The sequence below is a fragment of the Salmo salar genome, unplaced genomic scaffold, assembly GCF_905237065.1.
Source record: "Salmo salar unplaced genomic scaffold, Ssal_v3.1, whole genome shotgun sequence".
Classification (NCBI taxonomy): domain Eukaryota; kingdom Metazoa; phylum Chordata; class Actinopteri; order Salmoniformes; family Salmonidae; genus Salmo; species Salmo salar.
In genome coordinates, this window is record NW_025549405.1 from 34,713 (window position 1) to 54,256 (window position 19,544).

Here is a 19,544-nt window from a genome sequence, read left to right on the forward strand (position 1 = left end):
ACAAAACAACTACTTCGTCATTTAATATCTATAAACACCTATATACATTAAACAAATCCAACAATACTTATATGTGACTTGTTTCAAGAAACTAGGCGTAAGTCCCGTGTCACTGCTAATAACATGTATTTGTTTTTAAATCAAAATGCGTTTTGGGACAGAAATGCCTTCTAGAACATGTGAACTTTCATGTGCCTTAAGTCTCCTCGCTGCCCGAATATACTCCAGGTTACGGTGGTCGGTCCAGATGAGAAAAGGGTGACGTGCTCCCTCAAGCCAATATCTCCACACCGTCAAAGCCCTGACCACGGCTAACAGCTCCCGGTCCCCCACATCATAGTTGCGCTCCGCCAGGCTCAGCTTCTTAGAAAAGAACGCACATGGGCGGAGCTTCGGAGGAACGCCCGAGCGCTGCGATAGCACAGCTCCTACCCCAGCCTCGGACGCGTCCACCTCCACTATGAATGGAAAAGAGGGGTCCGGCTGCGCCAGGACAGGTGCATTGGTAAACAGAACCTTCAGACGATGGAAGGCTCTGTCCGCCTCTGCTGACCATCGTAGCCGCACCGGCCCCCCCTTCATCAGTGAGATAATGGGAGCTGCCACCTGGCCAAAACCCCGGATAAACTTCCTATAATAATTAGCGAACCCCAAGAACCGCTGCACCTCCTTCACAGTGGTTGGGGTTGGCCAATTACGCACAGCCGTCACACGGTCACACTCCACCTCCACCCCCGAGGTGGAAATGCGATATCCTAGAAATGAGACGGCTCGTTTGAAGAACTCACATTTCTCAGACTTGACGTATAGGTTATGCTCCAGCAGCCGCCCAAGCACTTTACGCACCAGGGACACATGCTCGGCACGTGTGGCGGAGCAGATCAGGATGTCATCGATGTACACCACCACACCCTGCCCGAGCATGTCCCTAAGGACCTCGTCCACAAAGGATTGGAAGACAGCGGGAGCGTTCTTTAACCCATACGGCATGACGAGGTACTCATAATGGCCCGATGTGGTACTAAATGCGGTTTTCCACTCGTCTCCATCTCAGATACGCACCAGGTTATACGCACTCCTGAGATCCAATTTCGTGAAGAAGCGCGCCCCGTGAAATGACTCCACTGCCGTAGCAATGAGAGGTAGCGGGTAACTGAAACCCACTGTGATAGCATTTAGACCTCTATAGTCAATGCACGGGCGCAGACCTCCCTCCTTCTTCTTCACAAAAAAGAAGCTCGAGGAGATGGGGGACTTAGAGGGCCGAATGTATCCCTGTGTCAAGGACTCAGTGACGTATATATCCATAGCCACTGTCTCCTCCTGAGACAGAGGATACACGTGACTCCTAGGAAGAACCGCGTCGGCCTGGAGGTTTATCGCACAATCCCCTCGTCGATGGGGGGGTAATAGAGTCGCCTTCGTCTTACTGAAAGCGATAGCCAAATCGGCATACTCTGAGGGAATGTGCATGGTGGAGACTTGGTCTGGACTCTCCACCGTAGTCACACCGATGGAAACTCCCATGCACCTACCTGAGCACTCCCTCGACCACCCCGTCAGAGCCCTCTGCCCCCACGAAATCTGGGGGTTGTGTGTGGCTAGCCAGGGGATTCCCAGTACCACCGGAAACGCTGGGGGAGTCAATGAGGAACAGGCTGATACGCTCCTCATGACCCCCCACGTCTGCATAACCAGTGGCACGGTGACCTCCCCTACTTGGCCTGACCCTAGCGGTCGACTATCTAGGGCGTGCACGTGGAAGGGGTGGTCCAGCTGAACCAGGGGAATCCCTAACCTCTTAGCTAACCCACGGTCCATAAAACTCCCAGCTGTATCTGAATCGACTAGCGCCTTATACTGGAAGTGAGGGGGAAAATTAGGAAAACAAATGGAGGTGTACAAGTGGTCGACAGGGGGCTCTGGGTGTGGCTGGTGCGGACTCACCTGGGGAGTCGAAGTAGTGCTCTGCCTGCCCTCCGAACTCCCGGAGGGACCTCTCCAGCACCGGTCCACAGTGTGTCCTCTGCGCCCATATCGGGTGCAGGAGAGACCCCCCTCCGGTCCTCCTCGATGCAGCCCCCCTATCTCCATGGGCTGTGGAGCGGGAGGACTGGGAGGCGGAACGAACAGGCCCCGACTGGAACGTCCCCGGGCAGCCAGCAGGTTGTCCAATCTAATGGACAAATCCACCAGTTGGTCCAGAGTGGAGGTGTTGTCCCTACAAGCCAGCTCCCGGCGGACGTCCTCGTGAAGGATGCACCTATAGTGGTCTATCAGGGCCCGCTCGTTCCACCCCGATCCAGCGGCGAGAGTCCGGAATTCCAATGCGAAATCCTGAGCTCTCCTCGTCTCCTGTCTCAAATGGAATAGTCGCTCACCCGCCGCCCTGCCCTCCGGGGGATGATCGAAAACCGCCCGGAAGCGGCGGGTGAACTCAGGGTAGTCACCCCGGGCCGAGTCTGGACCATCCCAGACCGCATTGGCCCATTCCAGGGCTCGACCCGTGAGACACGAGACGAGGACGCTCACCCTCTCTTCGTCGGAGGGAGGGGGCGGACGGTCGCCAGGTACAGTTCTAGTTGGAGCAGGAACCCCTTGCACCCAGCGGCCGTCCCATCGAACTCCCTGGGAGGTGAAATCCGCATCCCGCCGGCACCCGCTTCAGTGGGTGTGGGTAGGGGCGCAGGGTGAGGGACCGGAGCTGGTCTGGCTGGGGAGGCACCTCTCTCCCAGCTCTCCAACCGGGCCAACACCTGATCCATGGCCGAGCCTAGGCGGTGAAGGAGGCTGGCATGTTGGGAGACCTGCTCAGCCATGGATGGCGCTTCTGCTCCTGCTGACTCCATAGGTGATGGTGCGGGATTCTGTCACGACTGACTTGGACTAGTGTAGAGGCGGAATCAGATGCAGGAGACAGAGGTGCTGGAGGTGAGTGTCTTTTAATAAATCGACACACACAAAAGGCCGTAAGGCACAGGGCGCTACATACAGTCTGCCTGGGAAAAACACATTCCCATAAAACACTAAAAATATTATCACACGGCACAAAAAGCAAGGGCCGCAGCCCGGTAAATCTTCTGACAAAACTGTCAGTGAAAATGTACAAATCACGTCCCACCGTCCTGAGTGGACAATAAACAATCCCGCACAAAACCCCAACTGAAAACACACACTAAATAAGGCCCCACTAATGACAGACACAAAACAGGTGTGGAACAGACAGACAAAACCAAAAGACACAGAAACAACTATCGGTGGCAGCTAATAGGCCGGCAACGACGACCGCCGAGCGCCGCCCGTTCGAGGAGGGGCGGCACTTTCGTTGGATCCTGTGACAGTTACCTGTCTGGTTATTTTAATTTCATTACAGACTCTCATAGCCATCACACCAGAGCCAGTGTTTCCAATATCAGACCGCTGCACTATAGGAGCCTGGCTGGAAAAAGCTATTTCCTTAACACTTGTGCAGAGGAATGGAGTTGTGTACCAAAACAGATCAAAATCCATCCATAAGTTATTAAGTTATAAGGCAAGCCTTAAGGAATGTTTTAAGACAGAACAGGCTAAGAGAAAGTATAATATTCTGAACAAAAATATAAACACAACATGTAAAGTCAAAGATCCCAGAAATGTTCCATACACACAAAAAGCTTATTTCTCTCAACATGTTGTGCACAAATTTATATGCATCCTTGTTAGTGAGCATTTCTCCTTTGACAAGATAATCCATCCACCTGACAGGTGTGGCATATCAAGAAGCTGATTAAACAGCATGATCATTATACAGGTGTACATTCTGCTGGGGACAATAAAAGGCCACTCTAAAATGTGCAGATTTGTCACACAGCATAAAGCCACAGACGTCTTAAGTTTTGAGGGAGCATGCAATTGTCATGCTGACTGCAGGAATGTCCAACAGTGCTGTGGCCAGATAATTTAATGTAAACTTCTCAACCATAAGCCACCTCCAATGTCATTTTAGAGAATTTGGCAGGACATCCAACAGGTCTCACAACTGTAGAACATGTCTGACCACACCTGCACAGGAGCTCCACATCCGGCTTCTTCACCTGCTGGATCATCTGAGACCAGCCACCCGGACAGCTGATGAAACTGTGGGTTTGCACAACCAAAGAATTTGTGCTCAAACTGTCAGAAACCGCGTCAGGGGAGCTCATCTGCGTGTTCGTCGACCTCGCCGGTATTTTGACCTGACTGCAGTTCGGCATTGTAACTGACTTCAGTGGACAAATGCTCACCTTTGATGGCCACTGGCAGCTGGAGAAATGTGCTCTTCACAGATGAATCCTGGTTTCAACTGTACCGGGCAGATGGCAGACAGCGTGTTTGGTGTCGTATTGGTAAGTGGTTTGTTGATGTCAACGTTGTGAACAGAGTGTCCCACGGTGGCAGGGGGTTATGGTATGGGCAGGCATAAACTACAATGAACACAATTGCATTTTATCAATGGTAATTTGAATGCATAGAGATACCTTGACGAGATCCTGAGGCCCCTTGTCGTGCCATTCATCCGCCGCCATCACCTCATGTTTCAGCATTATTATGCACGGCCCCATGTCGCAAGGATCTGTACACAATTCCAGGAAGCTGTGCATGTCTCAATTCTTCCATGGCCTGCACACTCACCAGATATGTCAATCAGTGAGCATGTTTTGGGATGCTTTGCATCAACAGAATTCCACATGCCACAATCAACAGCCTGACCAACTCTAGGCGAAGGAGATGTGTGAGGCAAATGATGGTTACACCAGATACTGACTAGCTGTCTGATCCACACCCATACCTTTTTTAAAGTTATCTTTGACCAACAGATGCATATCTGTATTTGCAGTCATGTTGAATCCATAGATAAGGGCCTGATGAATGAATTTACATTGACTGGTTTCCTTATAAGAACTGTAACTCAGTAAAATCTTTTCAATTGTTGCATGTTGAGTTTATATTTTTTGTTCAATGTAGTATTAATGAAACTATTTGTTTTCATATTATAATTTTGTGTACGTATTTGGTTTTTATGTATTTTCAATTTTAACTTGTCATCTTCAATCATTTTAAATGGATTTTATACATCTGTGGTTGTATTGTGTTTTTACATTGTCAAATCTAATCCTCAAGCGGGTCACGGAAGGCACCTTCCACGTTGTTCATTATTTTCCATTGAACCCATAGCCCCTCGTTGATTATCCCTCACATAACATTGATTAGATGGTATGACTTGAATTGAAGGATTTTCCCTTTTGCCTTGACATTGGCAGGATGTTTTTACACAAGGAAGGGAATTATCCATATTACCTTTTTAAAAGGGTATTTTTCTGTGTTTTCTTACAGTTTACAGTATATGTATTGTGGTTAGGGGTTGTTTCTGGACAGGAATGCCAGGTCCACTTTGACATTATGCTGAAGTTTTTCTTAATGGAAATTCAGTCCACCACTGTGTCTTGTCTGATGTACAAATCTATAGATGGAATCCATTTAACATTCCCTATTTCTCCACTAAACCACTGGTTTGTTACTCATACACCGCATATCGTTGTAACAGGGGAGATGTTGTTTTTAGTTAGGCTATAGAAAATATAACAAGTAGTGAAATAACACAAACATTCTGAAAGCGGTTAAATATTTATTTCAAGAAAAATACACATAATCGTATTTAAAAAAAAAAACATTTTAGATTTTTCCCAGTAATCAACATACACAATAGATAATCTACAGAATACAGGATGAATGAGGTTATAAAATATATATATTTTCCTATAAATGAAGAATGTTATTATCCCTAAACTACAACAGTGACTGATATATATATATAGTACATTAAAAATAGTAGTTTTATGTTAGTATATATATTTCATGAAAATAAAGGAGAGCCGCACACTCTAGGAGCTCAGATGCAAAAATGTAATATCCAACGTTTGGACAGCCAAGCTGTCTTCATCAGGGTATAAAACAAAGGTTATGTATTTCACCAACAGAAAATGAATGGCGCCAGACATCTGTATACCCAATGTGACATTTTATGCCTTTCCCTAACCTTAACCCAAACCTCAGTGAAGCAATACCTGAAATTAACCTAACATTAACCATAATCAATTAAGTTTTTTTCGGCCGGTTGAATATCCAATTCCTAGTCCTATACATTGGGACGAATTTCAGCATAGTTTTTAATGACAGAAGAGAAGCGAATGACTTTGACCTCATTGGTTTTGGTCTTCTTGTCATCCCACTGGTACTCTGGAGACAACAGCTTGCTGGGCTTGTTGTAAAGCAGGTACCTGTTGAGGTGACTCTCCTCCTGCCAGGCAGCCTCGATGGAATTCCTCGCGTCCTCTTCAAGCTGATTCTGACATACCTTTGTTAGTGTGTACACATCCTCCACGGACCCTCCGAACACAGCCCCGGCGTAGTAGTAGTCTCCCTCATCCATGGGGATGTAGGCTGTCGAGGCTGGGCGCCGTTCATATGTGAAGAGGTCACGGGTCGCCTGGTAAAACCATGGGTGAATCACAGCAACCAGCCTGCCCAGAGACTCGGCCCCCCAGCGAGCGTGGAACTTGCTGTCCACGTCCAGACAGAAGATGTAGTCGGCCTCCCTGCTGATCTGACGTTCGATGGCTGTCTGAATGATCTCCATCCTCCGGGCTGATATCTCCTGCCAGCGGTTTGAACCTGGGACCTGGATCACACTCAAATGTCTCCCCTGGGACAGGTTCACTGATGGAACATCATCGGGACGATCAGTGAAAACGTAGTAGCGCACGTTGAAGTCGACCATGAAGTGCTTCTCTGCTGTCTCCAGGAAATCTTGGAGAAGGCGGACGTATCTGTCAGAATTTAAAGACACACAGGTAACTGACAAAATATAGGAAACATCAACATAAAGGGTACTTAATAGAGAGTTGGGCCACCACGAGCCACCTTGGGCCACCACCAGCCACCTTTGGCCACCACCAGCCACATTGGGCCACCACCAGCCACCTTGGTCCACCACCAGCCACCAGAACAGCTCTAATGCACCTTGGCAAAGATTCTACAAGTGTCTGAAATTTGGTGTTTTGTTGATGGTGGTGGAAACACTATCTCAGGCTCATTTGGATTGAGATCTGGTGACTGGCATATGGTTTACATCGTTTTCATGCTCATCAAACCATTAGGTGACCACTTGTGCCCTGTAAATGGGGGCATTGTTGATCTGGGGGCATAATGGTCAGCCCAGCCTTTTTATACATGACCGTTAGCATAATGGGATGTTCATTGCTTAATTAACTCAGAAACCACACCTGTGTGGAAGCACCTACATTCAATATACTTTGTATCCCTCATTTACTAGTGTTTTCCACTATTTTGTCAGTTACCTGTACATAACATAAGGGTTTAAGGTGCCTTGCTCAAGTGCACAATGGCAGTATCAGGCTCCTGCGATTCTGATGCCAGAAACCCTCTGTAACTGTATGGTCATTCTCATTGGACTGTATAGGACATACTTAACCGTTTCTGAACAGAAATTACAGTCTACCAGGAAATAAACAAAGTAGTACAGTTATTCAAATCTTAGCCAAGCTGTGAATCATGACATCATGATATTGTATTACCTGCCATGTGACATTAGCTGGTTATGTTCTCATACACTGAGTGGTTTTTTGTTGTCTTGCCCATTCACCATCGGAATGGCACACATACACAATCCATGTCTCAATTGTGTCGAGGCTTAACAATCCTTCTTTAACCTGTCTCCTCCCCTTCGTCTACACTGATTGAAGTGGATTTAACAAGTGACATCAATAAGGGATCATAGCTTTCACCTGGATTCACCTAGTCAGTCTGTTATGGAGAAAGCACGTGTTCATAATGTTTGTACACTCAGTGTAGTTTCAATGTTGTAAAAATAATGATAGTTTAACTTCCCTTTTGAATATTTTGGAAAAGTTGTAGGCTACTCACTTTCCAACGGCAAACACTGTTGTTGCTATGGTGAGGTTCATGGACTTGTAGATTATGTCGACGAGGTTAGGGTCAAAGGTTCCTTCCCAGACGATGGGTGCCAACCATGGGGTGACTGCCACCACATCAGTACGACTAAAGAAACAGAACAAGATCAAGCCTGACTGTGTTGTACTGATTATGATCTCAATGTTTACAGATATACAGATCAAACCTGACTGTGTTGTACTGATTATGATCTCAATGTTTACAGATATACAGATCAAGCCTGACTGTGTTGTACTGATTATGATCTCAATGTTTACAGATATACAGATCAAGCCTGACTGTGTTGTACTGATTATGATCTCAATGTTTACAGATATTCAGATCAAGCCTGACTGTGTGGTACTGATTATGATCTCAATGTTTACAGATATTCAGATCAAGCCTGACTGTGTGGTACTGATTATGATCTCAATGTTTACAGATATACAGATCAAGCCTGACTGTGTGGTACTGATTATGATCTCAATGTTTACAGATATACAGATCAAGCCTGACTGTGTTGTACTGATTATGATCTCAATGTTTACAGATATACAGATCAAGCTGGAATGTGTGGTACTGATTATGATCTCAATGTTTACAGATATACAGATCAAGCTGGAATGTGTGGTACTGATTATGATCTCAATGTTTACAGATATACAGATCAAGCCTGACTGTATTGTACTGATTATGATCTCAATGTTTACAGATATACAGATCAAGCCTGACTGTATTGTACTGATTATGATCTCAATGTTTACAGATATACAGATCAAGCCTGACTGTGTTGTACTGATTATGATCTCAATGTTTACAGATATACAGATCAAGCCTGACTGTATTGTACTTATTATGATCTCAATGTTTACAGATATACAGATCAAGCCTGACTGTGTTGTACTGATTATGATCTCAATGTTTACAGATATACAGATCAAGCTGGAATGTGTGGTACTGATTATGATCTCAATGTTTACAGATATACAGATCAAGCCTGACTGTGTTGTACTGATTATGATCTCAATGTTTACAGATATACAGATCAAGCTGGAATGTGTGGTACTGATTATGATCTCAATCTTTACAGATATACAGATCAAGCTGGAATGTGTGGTACTGATTATGATCTCAATGTTTACAGATATACAGATCAAGCTGGAATGTGTTGTACTGATTATTATCTCAATTGTTTTGCAAATAAAGGTCCTTGAAAAGATGTGTGGTATACTAGGCTACACGCTGATGTGGAAGTTAACAATGATAAGTAACTAACATAAGATAACAACACTACTCACCCCACCAAGACACTGGGCTGCTTGTACAATAGCCTGGGAGAACAAAATGTAATTCATTAGTTAATGAAGATATGCGCTGATGTTATTGCTCTCTCAAAAAAAGGTGCTAGTACCAAAAAGGGTTTTTAACATCACTATAAGGGAAACCTTTTTGGACTGTGGAGAACCTTTTGATATCTGTTTTTGGATAATAATTCATAAAAAAATTGAATAATAGGATAGTAGTTAATTTTTTTATTTTATTTTGTTTCACCTTTATTTAACCAGGTAGGCAAGTTGAGAACAAGTTCTCATTTACAATTGCGACCTGGCCAAGATAAAGAAAAGCAGTTCGACAACATACAACAACAAAGAGTTACAAATGGAGTAAAACAAACATACAGTCAATGATACAGTAGAAAAATAAGTCTATGTACAATGTGAGCAAATGAGGTGAGATAAGGGAGGTAAAGGCAAAAAAAGACCATGGTGGCAAAGTAAATACAATATAGCAAGTAAAACACTGGAATGGTAGATTTGTAGTAGAAGAAAGTGCAAAGTAGAAATAGAAATAATGGTGTGCAAAGGAGCAAAATAAAAGAAATAAAATAAATAAATCCAGTAGGGGAAGAGGTAGTAGTTTGGGCTAAATTATAGATGGGCTATGTACGGTTTCAGTGATCTGTGAGCTGCTCTGACAGCTGGTGCTTAAAGCCAGTGAGGGAGATAAGTGTTTCCAGTTTCAGAGATTTTTGTAGTTCGTTCCAGTCAACCCAGTCTAATCTAGGTTGCTTTTTAAAAAAATGTATAAGGGTGGTTGCGATAATAACATTTGTATAATTTCCGTGTAGTTTTTTAATCCACGTGGTTTCACCCTTGGACGTAAACATGAAGTTTGTGGAGAACTGATTTGGGGGGTTGGTAATTAGGTAGTGGTGTGTTCTCCAGAGGCTGTGAGATTTAGTTACGTTAAGACTCTTTAACCTGTTAGGGCTAGGGGGCAGTATTGACACGGCTGGATAAAAAACGTACCCGATTTAATCTGGTTACCACTCCTACCCAGTAACTAGAATATGCATATACTTATTACATATGGATAGAAAATACCCTAAAGTTTCTAAAACTGTTTGAATGGTGTCTGTGAGTATAACAGAACTCAAATGGCAGGTCAAAACCTGAGAGATTCCTTTACAGGAAGTGGCCTGTCTGACCATTTCTGGAACTTCTTTGCCATCTCTATCTTTTACTAAGGATCTCTGCTCTAACGTGACACTTCCTACGTCGTCCATAGGCGCTCAGAGACCGGGAAAAACCTGAATGTCGTCATCCCAGCCCCAGGCTGAAACACATTATCACCTTTCTCAAGTGGCCGATCAAGGGACTCTGGGCTTAGGCGCGTGACCTGACCGCCCCGTCTTTGTGATTTTTTCTTCTGTTTGCCGAAAAGGAGATTCCCGGTCGGAATATTATCGCTTTTCACGAGAAAAATGGCATAAAAATTGATTTTAAACAGCGGTTGACATGCTTCGAAGTACGGTAATGGAATATTTAGAATTTTTTTGTCACGAATTGCGCCATACGCACGACCCTTCTTTACCATTTCGGATAGTGTCTGGAACGCATACGAACAAAACGCCGCTATTCGGATATAACGATGGATTATTTTGGACCAAACCAACATTTGTTATTGAAGTAGCAGTCCTGGGAGTGCATTCTGACGAAGACAACAAAAGGTAATCAAACTTTTATAATAGTAAATATGATTATGGTGAGTGCTAAACTTGCCGGGTGTCTAAATAGCTAGCCCGTGATGCCTGGGCTATGTACTTAGAATATTGCAAAATGTGCTTTCACCAAAAGCTATTTTAAAATCGGACATATCGAGTGCATAGAGGAGGTCTGTATCTATAATTCTTAAAATAATTGTTATGCTTTTTGTGAACGTTTATCATGAGTAATTTAGTAAAATGTTAGCGAATTCCCCGGAAGTTTGCGGGGGTATGCTAGTTCTGAACGTCACATGCTAATGTAAAAAGCTGGTTTTTGATATAAATATGAACTTGATTGAACAAAACATGCATGTATTGTATAACATAATGTCCTAGGGTTGTCATCTGATGAAGATCATCAAAGGTTAGTGTTGCATTTAGCTGTCTTCTGGGTTTTTGTGACATTATATGCTAGCTTGAAAAATGGGTGTCTGATTATTTCTGGCTTGGTACTCTGCTGACATAATCTAATGTTTTGCTTTCGTTGTAAAGCCTTTTTGAAATCGGACAGTGTGGTTAGATTAACGAGAATCTTGTCTTTAAATAGCTGTAAAATAGTCATATGTTTGAGAAATTGAAGTAATAGGATTTTTAAGGTTTTGAAAATCGCGCCACAGGCTTCAAGTGGCTGTTACGTAGGTGGGACGAATTCGTCCCGCCTAGCCCATCGAGGTTAAGTTAGAGTGATTGAGGTTTGTATATTGTTTTGTGTTTTCAGTGTTCTATATTAAAAGTTAACATGAGCACTCAACCCACTGCGCCTTGGTCCCTTTCATACGACGACCGTTACAGAACTTCCCACCACCAGCGGACCAAGCAGCGGGGCCCAGGAAGAGGAAGGATCCTGGGCCAGGGAGAGAAGGGAGTGGAGGACATTTTGGACATGGGAGGAGGTAATGGCAGGGGACAAGACCCTGCCATGGAAACAGGTGGAGACAGCGAGGGAGGAACGACGAAAGTGGAGCGAAGTGCGGGCCCAACGGAGGATGCATGAGAGGCAGCCCCAATAATTTTTGGGGAGGGGCACATGGGTAGTTTGGCTGGGCCAGGGTTAAGCCCCAAGCCAACTCCAGGTGCTTATCGGAGGCAGCTTGTTACTGGTCAGGCCCCGTGCTATGGGGTGATGTGCACGGCGTCGAGGCCGAGCATTCACAGGCCGGTGTGCGCGGTGCCAGCGCCCGCATTTACCAGGGGAAGCGGGCATCCAGCCAGTAAGGGTGGTACCAGTACTGCGCTCAAGACCGCCAGTGTGCCTTCACGGTCCAGTGTATCCTGTTCCTGCTCCTCGCACTAGCCCTGAGGTGCGTGTATCCAGTCTGGCACATCCAAAGCCAGCACCACGCACCAGGCCTCCAGTGCGTCAGCCCAGTCCAAATCGTCCTGTTCCTGCTCCCTGCACTAGCCTTGAGGTGCGTGTATCCAGTCTGGCATCTCCAGTACTAGCCCCACACACCAGGCCTCCAGTGCGTCAGCCCAGTCCAACTCGTCCTGTTCCTGCTCTCCGCACTAGCCTTGGGGTGCGTGTCTCCAGTCTGGTACCTCCACTACCAGCCCCACGCATCAGGCTTTCAGTGCGCAGTCCCCGTCCAGAGCTTCCGACGACAGTGCCCCGTCCAGAGCTTCCGACGACAGTGCCCCGTCCAGAGCTTCCGACGACAGTGCCCCGTCCAGAGCTTCCGACGACAGTGCCCCGTCCAGAGCTTCCGACGACAGTTCCCCGTCCAGAGCTTCCGACGACAGTGCCCCGTCCAGAGCTTCCGACGACAGTGCCCCGTCCAGAGCTTCCGACGACAGTGCCCCGTCCAGAGCTTCCGACAATAGTGCCCCGTCCAGAGTGTCCGACGACAGTGCCCCGTCCAGAGCTTCAGACGACAGTGCCCCGTCCAGAGTGTCCGACGTGTCTGACGTCTCCAGTCTATTGCGTGGGGCTGGTTTTCAGTGTTCTATATTAAAAGTTAACATGAGCACACAACCCGCTGCGCCTTGGTCCCTTTCATACGACGACCGTTACACCTGCATCGAAATCGCTAAGCAGTTTATTATGCTTGTACAAGCATTATGCCGATGCTTGTATCGCTTTATCGTAAACATGTGTTCAATGACGTCCAAAGCTTCGAAAACAACCACCTGATTGGTTTGGTATTGGTGGAAGACCAAAAGTCTGCACTACGGGCGTGTGCCACGTCATTTATAATCATTTGACGATTAAACGATGAAACGTTTGTGGAGGACTGATTTGGGGTTGGTAACTTTTGACTAGTAATTCATTTGATTAATAATACGGTGTTTTCTATTCCATGAAAAATAAAAAAAAACTCTGGGTTTCTGTTACGGCTTGGTAGTCGTGGTGGAGGAATGAGGCGCAGGAAGCAGCGAACACAGGGTAGTGGTGTTTTTAATATACACTCACACAAAAACAAATGTTCCCAAACACAGGGGAGAAAACAAATACGGCGTAAAACAACGCCGACACGAACATAAGCTGTCTGACAAGAAACAATCCCGCACAACACGGAAGCGGGCCAGCTAAATTAAATAACCCCGCTAATTAACTAAACTGAACACAGGTGCCCAAAACCCAAAAAAGGGAAAACCAAAAAAGGGAATCGGTGGCAGCTAATAGGCTGGTGACGACGACCTCCAAGCGCCACCCGAGCAGGAGGGGGCGCCACCGTCGGTGGGAATCGTGACAGTTTCTGTTAGGATGGAACGGAAAATGTGGCGCTGTACAACGTGACGGTCGGCAGTACAGTACTGGGCTATTTAGCTAAAGAATCCCTGTGTAGTGCGGACAGGAGACCGGGGTTCAATTCCCTGACGGGGAAGAAGGAGTAGGCTGTCCTTGTAAATAATAATTTGTTCTTAACTGATTCCATATGTGTTATTTCATAGTTGTGATGTCTTTACTATTATTCTACAATGTAGAAAATAGTAAAAATAAAGAAAAATCCTGGAATGAGTAGGTGTGTCCAAACTGGTACTCTTCGTAACTCAACATTTTTATTATGTATCTCGACAGAATAGACAGATCAGAGCAAATGGCTGTCACACTATCTAATGTCACGTAAGACAATTTTTGTATATTTTTTATTTAACCTTTATTTAACTGGGCAAGTCAGTTAAGAACAAATTCTTATTTACAATAACAGCCTAGGAACAGCCTAGGAACTGCCTTGTTCAGGGGCAGAATGACTAAACTTTACATTGTCAGCTCAGGGATTAGATCTAGCAACATTTTCGGTTACTGGCCCAACGCTCTAACCACTACCTGTCGCCACGAAATGTATGTATCTTTCCAAGATTGACGAAGTGTAACATGAAAAAGGAATTTGAAGTAAATGGCAACCAAAGTCAAATTTAAGAATCATTGTGGAAAAAGAGGATCTTAACAGTGACCCCCAGGCTCTTCCACATCAGGAAACACATAAATACTGGTATCAGAATCACTTTATTTGACAAGTACATTTGCACATAGGCCTACCTGTAATGTAACTTAATGAATAGCTGCTGCCAGCAATAGACAATGTACAAACAGAATACAGACACAAAGTCAACACATAAAACTCTGGAGTAAAGCTGATTGACAGTGAGGATATTTACAGATGGGAAATATCTGCAGACTCAAGCTCAACTGGTAGAACTGGTAAACTGGCGAACAGCAAACTTTAAAGCTGACAAAGTACTATGTGAAACAGTCTAGTTACCTCGTTGCAGAAGAAGCTGTGGCCAGGCAAAGGCAAATGTTTAGATTCTCACATTGATTTATGATGTATAGACTCATTCTTTAGATAATATTACATTTATTTGGTGTTTTTTTTACATTTTCATGACATTATCAATCATTTCAGATAGCTGTATGTATTCATGTGTTAAAGCTACATTCAAATCTTTTAATTTGACAAGTTAATTAATTTCACTCGTACATTTTAGCCCAGTATGTCTTTACTCTTTTGGCCCGTTGTCATCCCATCCCTCCTGACAGTACCACTGCATGCTTCCAGAGGGAGGAGAGAGAGGATTGGACTGGACTTCCCATCCCTCTTGTGGCTCGTTTGTCTCTGTGTCCCATTGTTTGCATTGTTTGTGTGTGTGTGTGTGTGTGTGTTTCACACCTCTGTGTGAAGCACTGTCCAGACATTGTCCAAATAATCGTATTCATTATGATGGAAAACTGCTCCTAGATCAGCACTCCTAATCTGAGATGCTTTGTGGACAGAGCTGATCTTGCTGCTGCTCTCTCTCACCTGGCCAGTTGTGAGGGCCAGTTTATAATGCCCTTGACCTGCTACGTCCAGTATGGGAAGGGAGCTCACTGAAGGAGATGATGTGCTTAATGTCACCAGCAGGGAATTTGTAACAAAGTGTCATTTTTTTTGTGTATTTATTTTGAATTACAGTAATGTAGATTTGTAAAATGTGTCAACTGTAATGATCTTACAGCAATATTGATCCCTTTATATTAATTATGTTATTCCCCACAGAGAAGATGAGGATTCCCCCCCACTGCTGTCTCTAATGCTGCCTGTACTGAAGGTTCAACCTCCATCACTCCACAAAGGCCCCAGTCCTCTTCCACTACCCCCACTGCGGGCACTGGCACCACACCCCTCTGGTGCCAGTTCATCTCAACCCTCAGTTTCCTGTAATCCATGATCAGCTCCTTTGTCTTGCTGATGTTGAGGGAGAGGTTTTTGTCCTGGCACCAAACTGCCAGGTCTCTAAGCTGTCTCGTCGTCGTCAGTGATCAGCGCCGTGTCATTGGCAAACTTAATGATGGTGTTGGAGTCATGTGCGGCCACGCAGTCCTGGGTGAACAGGGAGAACAGGAGAAGGCTAAGCACACACCCCTAAGGGGCCCCGTGTTGAGGCTCAGCATGGCGGATTTGTTTTTGCCAAACCTCACAACCTGGGTGCGGCCCTTCAGGAAGTCCAGTGGTCGATTTCAGAGGGAGGTGTTTATTCCCTGGGTCCTTAGATTAGTGAGGAGCTTGGAGGGCACTATGGTGTTAAACACTGAGCTGTAGTCATTGAACAGCATTCTCACATAAGTGTTCCTTTTGTCCAGGTGGGAAAGGGCAGTGTGGAGTACAATAGAGATTGCGTCATATATGGATCTGTTGGGACAGTATGCAAATTGGAGTGGGTCCAGGGTGTCTGGGATGATGGTGTTGATATGAGCCATGACCAGCCTTTCAAACGATTTCATGGACACAAATGTGAGTGCTACGGTGCAATAGTCATTTAGAAGGAAAAGGGGATACTTCATTGGTAGTACAACTGAATGCGTTCAACTGAAATGTGTCTTCCGCATGTAACCCAACCCCTCTGAATCCGAGAGCTGCTGGGGCTGCATTACTCAACATCCACATCATCAGCACCCGGGGAACAGTGAGTTAACTGCCTTGCTCAGGGGCAGAACGACAGACGGCTTAACTTGGCGTTCTTGGGTATGGGGATTATGGTGGTCTGCTTGAAACATCTGGACATTACAGACTGGGCCATGGAGAGGTTGAAAATGTCAGTGAAGATACTTGCCAGCTGGTCAGCGCATGCTCTGAGTACATGTCGTGGTAATCCATCCCTGTCCTGCAGCCTTGTGAATGTTAACCTGTTTAAAGGTCTTACTCACATTGGCTACGGAGAGTGTAATCACACAGTTGTACATAACAGCTGGTGCTCTCATTCATGGTTCAGTGTTGCTTGCCTCGAAGCGAGCATAGAAGGCATTTAGCTTGGTTGTTAGGCTCGCGTCACTGGTGCAGCTTGCGTCTGGGTTTCCCTTTATAATCCGTAATAGTTTCCAAGCCCTGCCACATCTGACGAGCAACAGAGCCGGTGTAGTAGGATTCAATCTTAATCCTGTATTGATGCTTTGCCTGTTTGATGGTTCGTCTGAGGACTTTGTGAGATTTCTGGATTAGTGTCCCACTCTTTGAAAGCGGTAGCTCTAGCCTTTAGCTTAGTGCAGATGTTGCCTTTAATCCATGACTGTTGTTTAGGATATGTACGTACGGTCACTGTGGGGACGACGTTGTCGATGCATAATCCAATCGGTGCAAAACAGTCCTGAAACTTACTGTCTGCTATGGACAACTTCCGTATCGCTGGTACATCTTGTTTTAGTTTTTGCTTGTAAACAGAAATTAAGAGGATGGTGTTATGGCCAAATTTGCCAAATGCAAGGTGAGGAAGAGCTTTGTATGTGTCTCTGTGTGTAGAATAGCGGTGATCTAGAGTTTTTTTTGCATGTTGTCTGTTGATAAATGGATTTTGTCTGCTTGAGATTGGAGTCTGCGGTTTGATGGCTGGTCTGGTGGAATATTTAACTGTTTGTCTGTGTCCTTGTGTTTGGGGAGGGGAAGGGGTTGGGTCTGGGTTGGCAGTTAAATGTGCAAGAGATTTTCATCCATGTGGATAAAAAAACGACATTAAAATTCCACTAATTATTTTGTTCTAGAAATTGTTGCTGATGTACTCAGAGCCAGATTCATTGCGGTGAAGAAACTAACGCCCATGGGCGTGGCGTGAGTTTGGCCAGGAGCATGGAGTTTGGGTTGCCAGCCAAATGGTGAATGATGGGACAGTAAAATACTGATACACACCTTTCTGGAGAGACGATGTTCTGTACTCTGCTCCTGAATATGGGCTTACTCAGGCTGTATGAGTAGAAAGACATAGTACAATGATTAATGACAACTGTGGCTGTACAGTATACATAATACACATACAGTATCTGTGTAGCTCTTAGTGTTGGGCACCGATATGGAAACTCTATATCGATGTCAGTTGCATTTTTTCAAACTGAAATCAATATCATATCGATTTTTATGAGTAACGTAATTATACATCATATTGGTTTTATGAATAACCTGAGGGGTGTGCTAGCGAATCCGATGCCTCTTCCATAGAGCTAAAAACCATTGATGTTACAGATGCTGTGAGACATGCAAGCTGAGAACGGATCAAAGACTGTTGTGTTGTGGACAAATGGTTTCCTCTATATTTTTTTATTTACATTCCAAGTAGAATAGCAGCCTTTATGAGTATTATAATAGTAATAACACTGTATCTAAAGATTATTAAAAACAATATCCATCCTGAACACTTAACTAACTCTCCCAACTTCACACACACACAGGAGGGGGAAGCGGCAGCAGAGGGAGAAAAATATTATAAAGTAGAGAATCCCACACACACGTGCAGAAGGTTAATTTGTTTTGCCACCAGGAAGAGGAGTCCGATGTTTTCAGCAACTCAGCCAATCCATTGGGAATAACATTGCAACTGTGTCAGTGTTTCATTGTCTGTTCACTTCCATGGCTTTGTGAAGTCCAGACAACTGCATGCTGATTTCCCATTAGGACAACTGGGAATTTTCTGTCGGCATAACTTTATTTCAACAAACATAATTGTTAATGGATAGTTCATGGATAGCCTACTCACAGACACAATGAGAGAACCAATACATGATGGTTTAACCTTAATACACATTGGAAACTGTTGAGCATGAAAAACCCAGCAACGTTGCAATTCTTGACACAAACCGATGAGCCTCTCACCTACTACCAAACCCCGTTCAAAGACACTTAAATCTTTTGTTTTTTCCATTCACCCTTTGAATGGCACACATATGCAATCCATGTCTCAATTCTCTCGAGTCATAAATCCTTCTTTAACCTGTCTCCTCCCCTTCATCTACACTGATTGAAGTGGATTTAGTAAGTGACATCAGTAAGGGATCATAGCTTTCACCTGGATTCACCTGTCAGTTTATGTCATGGAAAGACAGTGTCCTTAATGTTTTGTACACTCAGTGAGTAAACGCAGCATGTAAAGTGTTGGTCCCATGTTTCATGAACTGAAATAAAACATCTCAGAAATGTTATTTCTCTCAAATGTTGTGCACAAATGTGTTTACATCCCTGTTGGTGAGCATTTGTCATTTGCCAAGATATCCATCCACCTGACAGGTGTGTCATATCAAGAAGCTGATTAAAGATCATTACACAGGTGCACCTTCTGCTGGGGACAATAAAAGGCCACTCTAAAATGTGTAGTTTTGTCACACAACACAATGCTACAGATGTCTCATGTTTTGAGGGGAGTGTGCAATTGGCATGCTGACTCCACCAGAGCTACTGCCAGAGAATTGAATGTTCATTTCTCTAACATAAGCCGCCTCCAATGTTTTTTAAAGAATTTGGTAGTACGTCCAACAGGCTCCAAGTGTGAGCCAAGTCAGGAAGAACTGGTACTCACTAAGCAAGTAGTGTGACGTCCGATACACACATATGGTTTTGATTAAGTATTGTAGTTTGTTAAACCATTTTTTCACAATGTGAAAACAACCAAACCAAATGGAAAAAATACTATGGAACAAATAATCAAACCTTGATTTCACTATAGCAAACAAACTGTAAGAAAATGCCCCTTTTTTATGCATGCCATTGTGATAACAACAGACTGATCCAAATTGCTAGTTGGGTCATGGGGTTGGGATTTTCCGATG

At 44.6% G+C, this 19,544-nt stretch overlaps 1 protein-coding gene across 1 annotated transcript; it reads right to left on the minus strand.

Moving 5' to 3' along the window:
• Positions 1-6,132: 6,132 nt before the first annotated feature.
• LOC123738263 (globoside alpha-1,3-N-acetylgalactosaminyltransferase 1) lies at positions 6,133-17,711 on the minus strand. Its single transcript, XM_045713316.1, has 4 exons — positions 17,638-17,711; positions 9,288-9,320; positions 7,963-8,097; positions 6,133-6,845 (listed from the first exon to the last, which is right to left on the minus strand). Exons 1-4 carry the CDS (start codon positions 17,709-17,711, stop codon positions 6,155-6,157), a joined length of 933 nt encoding a protein of 310 aa, XP_045569272.1. The 3' UTR covers positions 6,133-6,154.
• Positions 17,712-19,544: the final 1,833 nt, after the last annotated feature.

Excerpts from the sequence above, each read along its gene's own strand:
- LOC123738263 (XM_045713316.1), bottom strand. The coding sequence starts at position 17,711 with ATGTCTTTCTACTCATACAGCCTGAGTAAGCCCATATTCAGGAGCAGA. Across the intron at positions 9,321-17,637 it reads AACATCGTCTCTCCAGAAAG|GCTATTGTACAAGCAGCCCA; the intron begins GTGTGTATCAGT and ends TTGTTCTCCCAG. Across the intron at positions 8,098-9,287 it reads CAGCCCAGTGTCTTGGTGGG|TCGTACTGATGTGGTGGCAG; the intron begins GTGAGTAGTGTT and ends CTGTTTCTTTAG.